The sequence below is a fragment of the Centruroides sculpturatus genome, unplaced genomic scaffold (assembly GCF_000671375.1).
Source record: "Centruroides sculpturatus isolate CEXI.00-Female unplaced genomic scaffold, Cexi_2.0 scaffold1041, whole genome shotgun sequence".
NCBI classification, from domain to species: domain Eukaryota; kingdom Metazoa; phylum Arthropoda; class Arachnida; order Scorpiones; family Buthidae; genus Centruroides; species Centruroides sculpturatus.
In genome coordinates, this window is record NW_019385153.1 from 258,287 (window position 1) to 270,715 (window position 12,429).

General features: G+C 28.5%; 1 protein-coding gene across 1 annotated transcript in view; it reads right to left on the minus strand.

Moving 5' to 3' along the window:
• LOC111635528 (transmembrane protein 33-like) overlaps window positions 1-12,429 on the minus strand; it is a 64,803-nt gene that overhangs the window by 48,746 nt on the left and 3,628 nt on the right. The window contains exons 2-3 of the mRNA XM_023380517.1: window positions 9,332-9,425; window positions 703-788 (exon numbers count right to left, since the gene is read on the minus strand). Of these exons, the coding sequence (XP_023236285.1) occupies window positions 703-774 (72 nt within the window). The 5' untranslated portion in view covers window positions 775-788; window positions 9,332-9,425. The remainder of the gene's footprint in view (window positions 1-702; window positions 789-9,331; window positions 9,426-12,429) is intronic.

Consider the following 12,429-nt stretch of genomic DNA (forward strand, 5'->3'; position numbering starts at 1 on the left):
TCGAACGAAACTTGGTGAGTATATAGCAAACAGACAAACAGCTCGTCGTCGAAATAATAGGACCCACTACTCAAGCATTTCCAAAAATTGGGCCTCTGAAAATTTAGTGTTCAGCTTATAAGTCTGAAAGTTTCATATCATATAAGAAAAATTTATAAGCAATGAATTAACAACTAAAATGGACTAAAAAAAAAAGGGAAGAGGAGAAAGAAATAATAAACTATAAAAATAAAGAGCTTTCCTTACTTTGTAGATGTCTTTTCTGCAAAATTTGATAAATACTTTCAAGAAATTTATTCATCTTCATATCAAATACCAACTTGAAATCATCAATTTCATTCAATATTTATTAAACAAGACCAATGTAATGAGCTTTTCAAAGGAGTTTGAATTTTACTAGTTTATTATTCAAAGGAGTTGATAATGATATCAAATAAAAATCCTTGTATAAAAAAAAGATTAAAATAAATAGAAATTAAAAAATAAATGATTATTCAACTAACATAAAATAAATTCACGAAGCTTAAATAAAGAGTTATGCAAACTGTCTTTCAAGTGCAGCCCAGGACTAGTAAAGCTTAAATACTTTAAATTTGTAATTTTAAGATAATTAGGATTAATAAAGAGTATTTATTCTAACAAGAAATGCAAATTATTCATTGTGTATTTAATGTATATATAATAAACATATAAAAATATTACCAAAGCAGGTTGAAGCCCTCTCCTTTGAGGAGTGGAACTATTTTCTCTATTTTCTTGAGATGTCTCACTCATAATGATAAATTAATCTAGAAAAGATATCAAACGAGACAAAACTTTTACAAATTTGCAATATAACATAAATATTATAAATTACTATTATTTATTTCATATATTAGAAAAATTGAATTTTTTAAAAATCATAATAAATATATTTCAAATCTCTAATATTTATAGCTAATATATATTATTAAAACCTCTCAAAGATCATTGAAAATTTTTTGAAGTGAATCAGTCAGAAGAGCATATGAACAAAAGTTATGTTAAAATGGATAGTAATTTAGTAATAGAATCTGACAATTCAAATGACATCAATAAAAATGAAAATGATATTTGTTGTACACTATGTGCAATACTAAGTCAAAGATTATAAAAATAAAAGTATTATTACAGTGTAAAATTTCCCGAAGTCAGTATGAATGATTATAACATGTAATTAAAAAATTGATTATTAAAGTAAATAAAATAAGAAGTAAATGAAATTTAAAAACCTGCAATACAAAATTTACAGAATTTTAATTTAATAAACACAAGTAAAGAAAACAAATGTTTTTGATTTTTATTGTATTTACTATCAGGATGCATATTATAAAGTTTACAATTCTTGATTTTCATTTATACATATTTATAATCACAACATACTACTATTTATACTTTGCAATAAAATCTGTCTAATCAAATTTCAACAAGTTTGACTGAAAAGTTTGAAAAATAATTTAAAAAGATTAAAGAAATGAAAAATTATGATATTGTTCTTTAAAAAATCAAATTGTTGATTTTATTTTAATAAATATTTTATCACAATATCAAAATAAGTAATATTACTTTTTTACATTATCTCCTTTTATATGTATATAATGTACACTATTAAAAGCAGACTACATTACAGTTTTGTTTAAAAATTATCATAATTTAAACGTTAACTTGAATCAATATGTTTAAGGTAAGATTCATACACTACAAAGAAAACTCATTTTAAAAATACAGTGGGTGATCGGTTAATGAACAAATCGGATAACGAACACTTTCGCGAAAGATTTTTATGTTCAGACAACAAACACCCTACAGAACAAACACAAAAAGAAGTGATGTAAAATAATGAATACCGATTGGTCTTCCCTTGTCTTCAGGCAACAATTCAAAACATTTTGGAGTGAGGGAGACGTCGACATTGACGCTCAACCTGGTATATACTGATCGGATAGTATTCCTCTGAACTTTGAAACTCTCCCTTGTAATTCCAGCCTTTTATTTTTCTAACAAAAACAATTCTTTTATGTATTCGTGAGACTGTCGGGTAGGCACTCGTTAAGTTTTGCGTCTGTTTTTCTTTTCGAAAGGTGAGAGTATAATAGCAAAGGTGGACAGAAGATGCCTAATGCTGCTGGGCAGTATGGATTAACAGGTCTACATCTACAGAATAAATGTCACTTAAATTCTTTTTCACTTTCTTCTGGACTTTACTGCGATTAGTGGGAACGTATACTACTAATTGGACTGCACACTGTGATAACGCCATACCACTTTAAGAATATAGGTTGTTATTGTGTTTGCTGGACTTTAGTTGGTGCAGTAGTATACTTAACATCTTTGTGTACATTTTCTTGTGGCTGACACTCTGGGTAATTCTGTGGTTTCTACTTGTGGAGATATACTTGATGCACTGCCACTGTTTCTCTGTGGTAATACCTGGTGGAAATATTTTTGTCATGCTACAACAGTTCGTGTTTGAACTTAATACACGTTATTACCTTTATTGTAATTGCCTGATTTTACTGAAGCTGGAAGGAACTTTTGAACATTTTTCTACTGGACTGTTTTCTGCATCAACTCTACTTCAATCCATGCTTTGTGGTGTACTTGTGTATTATATTATGTGTTCTATTCTGGTGCACCATTGTGATATGATCGTCTCGGTGTTTACTGGTTTATAGCTGAGCGGTTGAAATTTTTGCGATTTACAGTAGTTTCCTTGCTATTGAAATAAATGTGGTGTGTTTAATATTTGTGGACAAAGTTTCTTCAACTTCCAGCGAATATAAATTCTGCAGCATAAAGACATTCCTTCAACTTCTGATGGATCTTACTGTGTCAGAATATTATGCACAGATGCTTGGCGGAGTTCAGTGGTGTTGAGAACATTGTTCAACTTCCATTGCTCAACTACTAGTGGATTTTCTTGTGGCTGAAACATAAGTACTTTGGTGCAAATGATTGTTACTTTTTTATACTACGTTACATTTAGTGGAGCACTCCCTCTGACCTGTAGCATTAAATGCTACTGGCTTGAAGTACTCCTCTTTTAATTAACCCTATTTTGCATATGCTTTGCAGGTTACTTCTTTATACTATACTAGTAGCCTGGGACGCCCCCTAGTGGGCGTTATTTACAAATAGCCATTACCCATTGAATGGGTTAATTAATATTAAAATATTACCTTATACTGTATTACCTTAACTATTTCAAACCTTATCGTCTTACGTAGTGATTCAAACCTATCCGGTTTTTCGTTATTCGCCCCCTAGTGAACATTACATGCATTCCGTGACAATAATAAATTCCTATTACAAATATACTGAATTATTTATATTGTTATATTGACCAAATAATAATTTATTTGCCAAATGAATAATAATAATAATTTATATTGTTAATTTAAATAATAATTAAAATTGTTAATTTAATTTGAATGTTTGAAATATGACACACGATAGGGGCGCCTCTAGTGTCGGTTATCAAACGGTTACGGGGCGGACGGACGGACGGAAGGACAGACACCTGTTGAATGGGTTATATATATAGATTGTCTTATTATTATATATTATAGTTTGTATATATACTCATTTCTATATGATATGTATCATCCATGATATCTTTGCACTTTTGCTGTTTGCTTCTTTTATAATTTGTTAACTTGCACTTAATTGATTCTAATTTTATTTTATCTTCGTTACTTTTAATTTTTACTGTAATTTTTACTAATTTTTATGATAAACTATCTTAGTTTATCATAAAATGTTTACTTGTATAAATATATATTGTGCTTGCAACCATTGCTCTATACTAAATACTTCTAGTAGTTACTGTATTTTATGTTCTTATATGCTCTACTGAACCTGTTACAACTCATTTTGAGTATATTGTATATTACACTTGTATCCATTCAATCAACTTTAATGTATGATGTTTGCTTTTGGGCTTCCTAATGCATATTACGTTATATAAAAATATCTGTGATGGCTCTAAAGGCAGCCTTCTTTGATGTATACTCTAAACTCTGTATATGTAATTACTCCGTATCTACCATTGTTTAATATCCTTGTTGCCCTCCCATCATTGTACAATTTTGCTCTTAATGTTTGTTATTTATGCTGTATTCATTGTCATAATTGCTTAGTGTTTTTAAATCCTGATAATGCTCAGCGAAATCAGGAAATGTAACTTATGTTATTTTAATATAATTAATTAATGAAAAAATAATAATAATAAAGGTCTACAGTAGGCCACAGTTCAATCTTATCTAAGAAAGATACTGTATAATCAAGAAGACTCAAGCAGTTAAAGGAGTAACAAAAATCACATCTGAGAAATCTTTATTTCTCAGATGTGATTTCTTCATTCAAGAGTTCTTGGCGTTCTTCTGTCGTCAGATCTGTTTCAGGTTCCATTATGAACTCTTCAATGTTCATGGAACTGAAACGGATCTGACAGCAGAAGAATGCCAAGAAACTCAGAGAGATACATTTTCTTTTGAAAAGGAGGATTAATGCCGATATCTGCTATTAAAGATCTTTTGAAGAATTGGGAGGATGTCAGAACAACGGTCTTAGAATGGCATCCAAACCAGATTGAGGCTTGGGGATTTCTACAATTACAATGCTATTAATTATTTCTGAAAAATCCCGAAGAAGAGAGGAAAAACAATCAGCATTAGACAGATTTTTTAACCTCCACAAACGGAAAACACGTGACTAATAAAAATACAAGACTGTGTATGTATGTATTTTTATTATTACATATAAATAAATTAGTAAGAAAGTATATATTTTTTTTATTTTTGGGGTCTCCAGAACAAATTAATTAAATTCCCATTAAAACCTATGATAAATCGATAATTGGTTAACAAACAATTCGGATAGCGAACAAAGTCTTGGAATGGATTATGTTTGTTAACTGATCACACACTGTACTATGATTTAGACAGATATAAATGCTGATTTCTTAAAGTATAAATACAGGTAGGCCTCCTACAACGCAGTAGATACGTTCCTTGAAAATTCCGCATTGTGAGAAATCGCGTTATAGGAGACACCAACTTAATACTAAAACTGGGATTTGGTTCTAAAAAGAGAAAAACTTAGTGTTTGAATGGCGTTTTTTGAATTTTTCAAACCAGCTATTGCTAGCCACGAATTTAACACTGGTTTCATCAGCTGACGACTGTCCCATTTGTTTTAAATAATCAAATATTTTTAAGGCTTTGTGTTTAACTGCACTTTTATTTAAAGGCAACCGTTTCTTGTTCATATCTTCTACCCATAATATTAGCACTTGTTCCATTTTTTTTTCATTATAGGTGCCCTCAGACGAGCAACATTTTTCGCAAGAATAGATGATCTGGATGCGACCGAATTCTTAATCTTTTCTTCCTATTGCTTAATCGACCAAATAGTTGACTCATTTAAATTAAAATGCCTACCAATATCAGCTATCCGCTCTTGATTTTTAATTTGATCCAAAATTTCTATCTTTGTTTGAAGAGATATAAATTTCCTTTTTAACGACGGTCCTTTCTTTTCATTCAACATTGTTATGGCTAAAATTTTTTCAAGCAGTTTTGTGGACAGTAAAAATCGAAAAAAATAACTTCCCTTCACTATGTTGTTAAAAATATACACCCAATAGAAGTTTACACTGTATTTTGGACCACTTTTGCAGTCCCCACCTATTGAAAGAGTATAAATTATCGAAAGTTCAGTGATATATTTGAGTGTTTATGGTAACTGATGCACATCTGTCTAGAAACTGGTCTTCCCCTGAAACTTTCATGGGAATAGCAAGTCAACATGGACAAACAGCTATTTTCAAGGACATTTAGCTCTGTACACTGAACTGCGGCGTGTATTACGTGATCCGTTGCGATTTTTCTGTTATGTGAAAGATAATTCATTTCTAAATATCGTAAACTGCGTTGTAAGAAAATTTCTGCATTTTTCCAACTGCGTTGGAGTGAAAACGCGTTCTAAAGGTACCGCGTTGTAGGAGGCCTACCTGTAATTTAAAATTAAAAGTTTTGTATTACATTGTATGAACGAAAAATATATCTCAAATAAAAACCAATTTACAAATAAAAAAATTATGCATTTAGTCTTTGGTGAATTAAATCAATATTTATATTAAATAAATATTATCGGTGTTTTAATTAATGTTAAAAAAATTATTCTACATTTATATTTTTATAGTATATCAAAATATAACAATTTAACGAATGAGAATATGATTTCAGTAGTCAAAAAATTTTCTAAGAACAGCTTCAGAATTCCTGTTTATTATTAAATTATTTTCATGAATTCCTATACATTTTAGTCTACATTTTAAGATTTTAATTTTATCACTTCTTTCAATGTTTTTATTTTTAAATAAACCTTTTGCTTCTTTAAATTTTATACAAAAAATACTATAAAGATTTAAAAACAGGATTTCATAAGCTTAGTACTATTCCATGGGTAGAGTTGAGATCATTTTGTCTCCTCCTTTTTTTGAACAAATGAAGTACATATAGAATATTTCTTTATCAACAACTAGCAGTCAAAGATTTTATTTTTTGTTAGTAAAATAATATTAATTTATAGGAGAACAAACCACTAAGTTTTCTCCAGGTCCAGGAAAAAATCTCCAGTTTCTCTTGACAACCAGTTTATAGTCTGAATGTGACAGTATCATTTGATTTAAGGTTTTTAAGATTATACTTTTTATAAATATATAAAAAAAGTCTAATTTTTAATTCAAAAATCAAGACAAATAATCTACTCTTAAACAGGACAAAATTTTATCAATGAGTTCATCACATTCTAAGACAACTAAATATGGAAGAAAGGAAATTAAAAAAACTTTTTAAATATATTTTCATAATTTTATTTATTTAAATTTATATGCAAAATGATAACCAACCACAAATTTATATTTTAGAAAAAAAAAAAAACAAATTTGATGTTTCATCATAATGATGGGCTTGATTAAAAATATTTGACAAAGTGATTATAATTTAAGTTAGTAAGCGCCAATAAAGTACAGAGTTTTGAGTTTATATAATATAAAACAAAAGCATTAAATTTTGTTTGTGGTAAGCATAAAAAATTTTTTAAATGGTTAAAAAGACAAGCAATATCAAAGAAAACAAGATCTTACTTCTTAGCCTTGACTTAAAAACTGAAACTGGGAATAAATACATTTTTACTTGATAATCTTTGCTGTACTTTTATATATTTTATGCTTAAGTTACCAAAATGGTACAATTACACCTCCGAACGGTTGGGACCTTACTAAAGCTGCAGACCTTATCCATAAAAACAAAAAAGTCAGAAAAACCACACCTCTACATTTGACCCTTTGCGAGATACAGCCTCCAAAATTGGCCTATTTCTAGATCGCACACCATCGGCAGTTGTGTTATTCTGTCAAGACTATCGCATTTAACTATTTAGCCTACATGACTATGCTGGCTTTGAGTGGCCCACCTTATTGTTTGTAGAGTATGTGACGTTATATAGTTTTATGGAGGTGTGGGACTCCCGCCCACACGAGCATTGAGGTGAGAATGATAGTGAGCAGCGATACGGAGTATGGAGAATAGGCAGTAGTATTGACACATGGTAAAAACCAACCTTTGGAAGTGAATATCTTGTGAAGGGTCACAAGTACAGGTATGGTTCCTTTGCTCATACAAGGAGTCTACAATTCTGGGGTACCAATCATCATATGATGACAAGATTAATGTTATCCTAGGTATCGAAGATGGCAGTGCTTCCAGTAACCTCGATGGCATGCGTGTTTAGAAATGAAATGGCTTATCATACTGACGGTTTCGTACGCAAATTTTCTTCAAAAATTTCCACTCGGAAAACACGAGGAATTATGCAAACTGAGTTTGGTTATAGTGTAGACCAGGGCTGTCCAACTGGCGGCCCGCGGGCCGTATACGGCCCGCCAAATAATTTTTACGGCCCCCGAGTACATTTTACTATGAATAAATTTATGTTACTAAATTATTATTATTAATATTAAAATTATTTTACTATGTGAAAATTTAAATCTAATTTGAATTTAAAGTAGGTACTATTTAGTTTGCGTAACTTCACTTAACCTGGCTGAATACAGCAGCAACATTCTTGGCCCCCGAAATGTTTGGTGAAGAAAATATGGCCCGCGGGCTATGATAAGTTGGACAGCGCTGGTGTAGACGGACAGCGCATGTTGTTATCTTTTTGAATGGTGTTTGTGTTTTTTTTAAAGTTTGTACAATTTTTTTTTAAAGTTAACGAGTAGAAAATTTGGCCAATTGTTTTTACTGTTTATCTGTCGGTTAAAACTTGTCTTTCACAATGCATTCTACGCCGTTTAAGTTTTCCACTAAGTGATGTTTGACTGTCCGTGCTCCCAACGGACCACCCGGAGGTTAGTGATTCATCCTTTACTGTTCATAATCTAGGTGATGTTATATTTGTATGCTTCAGCTGCGTGAAAGCACGGCTGAAACAGCGAGCCACTGAGGCTGCAGTCAGTTCTGCATAAGTTTGAAATTGCACTCCAGGCAAATCCTGTTTGAACCACTGATGTATCCAATCTCGTAATTCACTACGTCCAGTTATCGATGCTTTTCAGGTAATATGGTGATTTTATTATTTTTCGTCTCCGGTCCAAAAGTAGGAAATGAAACCAAAAGCGCGGGAAAAAGTAAGTAGCAAATTTACGTTTTTAAAATGTTTTAGTTAGAAAAAAAAAGTTTAAATATAGGCGCGTTTTGGTTATTGTCGACGGTCACCATCTTGTTTGCACGCGTGCATGCGCAAACAAGATGGCGACCGGAAGCACCGACCAAATTAGTTACCGCCGACATCTTCGATACCTAGGGTAACATTAACCGATGACATAGATTTAATTCCACTTTTGTAAATACGTTTTGATATAAATAAGAGATAAATGCAAACGTATTACAGAAAAAAGTAGCCTAATTTCATATATAATGGTTAAATTACCTAATTTTTCATAATGTAAACTAAAGCCAGATTGCATCAATCACTGATGAATAATCGCCATTACATTTAAAGAAAATAAAAAAGAAATTTTAGGTAAAACGAGAGGTAGCAGGGTACCGGTAGCAGTTTATTAATAAATAAATAATGCAAAAATCTGGAAATTGAAAAGTCACGTGAAATATTTTGTGGCATTATTACAAAATACATAATTATTTCCCTTATATATTAACATCATAAAGTCGTATTAGATTATTTTAAGCATTGAAAGTATTCATAAACAAATATAAAGTAAATATTATAGCGTCAAATAACTTACTTTTGAATATTTTATATCCCAAAAAAATATTTTTCTAGGACCTTCTAGAAAACACTTATCATTCCGTCCAACGCTCGGTTTACTCGATGTCCCCCTAACGGTAAAATTTATTTTTATGTTTGGCAATGGAAATTTTCGTTATATTTTAAAAAATTATTATTATATAAATAATTATCTTATTAATATTATTATAAAATTAAAAATTATTTATTTATTATATAATTTTATATTTATTTCTTCTCTACTTTTTCTTATCTGTACAGTACGTTGAAGAATGAGATTGATGGCGGAAAATGCATACTGTATATAAAAATGTATTCGAATAATAAAAAAAAATCTCAAATATATTTGCACACGCAAAAAAGATTTCGGTGAATATTTTTTAAAAAGTTCCATAAACATGTAGAATGAATATATTTTTGTGTAAAAGAGATATTGAAAACTGAACAATGCGAGCGCGTTGTAAATTCCGCTTAAGATTAATTTACTTTTATAAATTATATCTAATCAGTAAAACGAAAACAAAATGAGGAAATTTAAGGCAAAAGTATAACCTGAAATAAAAAAAAAAAAAACAAGCCGATAAACAGTTCCAAGGACCAATTATTTCAAGGTCTACCTTGAAATAATTGGTCCTTGGAATTGAAATGTACGAACTTTGGAAATGTTGATTGGTTTATTTTCATAAATCCTATGTAATAGTTCAAATTACGATGATACATCGGTTGTATTCGTATATAACAAGAAAAATATTATAAATATTAGTAAAATATAGTTTAGAACTATATATACGTCTCTAATATTATAAACTGATTAAATTATTAAATATTTAGTATTATAAAAATATAAATGTCTGAAAGAAACCAAAATATTTTTTAAAGTGTATATTTATCTATACAGTATATATATATATATATATTTGCGTAGAAAATATAAATTGATTGAATAAAAATAAATTTATAAATTAAAAGTACTAAATGAAAGCAATTTAATTGAATTAAAGCAAGGTTAAACATTACTTAAAACCGTATAAAAATATAACATTGTAACTGTAGTAAAAAAAATTTAAATAATTAATACATGATTGTGTGTATTTTATAAAGAAATAACAGTATTATTTTATTATTGTTTTTTTTAATCATTTTATACATTATTCCTTAATCATTATTTAAAAAAAGGTGATGTTGATAAGGTTTTGTAATTTAGTATTTATTAATAAGGCCATTTTCAAGACTATAATAGTTTAATTGAATTGCTAATGTTTTTGTTTTTTTTTTCTGTTTATTCTGAATTGTAAAATATATAATTTTAAACATTTAATACTTTAATATAAAAATTATTTAAATCCTTGTCTTTTTGCCATATAAAATTAGTATTAAAAATAGAATTTCTAGAAATAATTCTAGAAATTACATGTTTTTAATGATAAAATTATTTATATCTTAATCTTTAAAATCTGTAAAAATTTAACTTCGTATTTAGAAAGTAAAATTAAATATAATTAATACTGAAAATAATTTTAGTTACTTTTTTCTTATTGTTATAACAACATACCTTAAGACAGGATAATTTATTACAATTTAAATTGTCTCAGATAAAAACTTTTTCATAAAGATATACTTTATATTTAGATTAAATGGTTATTATTTTACTGTAAGAAAATTTATGAGTAATTTAAAGGCAAAACTTTTATCTAAAGTTCACCAATTTAAAAAAAAAAAAAAGTGACAAATGCAATGACCAATCCCCAAATGTTCAATTGAAACTTCAAAAATAATTAAGCTTTAGTTTCAATTGTACTAAGAATCGCCATTTTTATTTAAAATAGGAATATTTCATGAATATTTTTCATGTAAATGTAAAATATTAAATAAAAAACTACAAAAAAATTACCGTGTTTGCAGTTTTATTTATTTATTTTTTGATCATTGCCGTGCTAAAGTAACATCATTTTCCATTATAAAAAATAGAATAATTGTGTTAGATCATTAATGTTTCTAATATAATAATGTATTTTTGACTTATCATTGTTGATGCATACAAGAAGAGAAGAATTTTGAAGTGTTTAGTCTTACTTAGTAGCAATATAATTAATTAATAATATTCGGATAGGGTTTTTTTTGCTGCATTTCTCTATATTAATTATGCTAATAAAATAATTTAACTTATTTATAGAAATAAAATATATTAAATTATATTTTTTATCGTAAATATAATATAATTTATGTACTGTACGCTTTAATGCAATTTTTGCATGTCATATCATTGCATGTTTTAATCTAGAACACGTTTTAAAACTATCAAATAATTATTTTCTGTATTATTGTACGTATTATCGGAATTTCATAAATTTGTTAAAGTAAAGGCTTTGATCTCTAAATAATTCAGATCAACATGACTTGAAATAGGAGTGAAAAAGACTTTAATAATAGTTTTAGAGCAGAATCACATTTTGAATTTAGTAACTTGTAACTTTATTTTCCAAAATTAATAAAAATTTAATGAGATAATGCCTATGAAATTAAGAAAACTAACTTGTTCGACGAGAAAGATGTTTTTCAGTACAAGACAGGTGCATCTTTATCGATTTTCGTTAATATACAACTTGAATTACGTTCAAGCAAAACACTTTTCTCAGAATCATCATTTAAAAAACACTCCTTACTAAACAACATATTCTATTTAGACGTTTTATATCCAGATATGTGGACGATAAATATAATTTTTAAGCGCATATTTCTGAATAAATCAGTGCAAAAATCACTCGTTTTTATCAATCAAATAATCGATATTTTTCTATTAATCGATTAAATATGTTACATATTTATTTTTGGATCGGTCTCTATGACAACCTTCCCATAACATTGCTTGAGTAACACTAATAACTGACACAATATAAATTATCTATTTGACCCTATTCAAAATTTAGATATACATTTTTTTTAGTCAATTAAATTCACCTGCCATAACTAAAAAAATCACTTAACGAAAGATTTTGTATTAAAAATGCATCTTCACATAATGACACTTACAGATTTTAAAAACGATTTAACACCGGAAACGGAAGTAATTAATTTTTTTCTCTTAAAAATGTACGA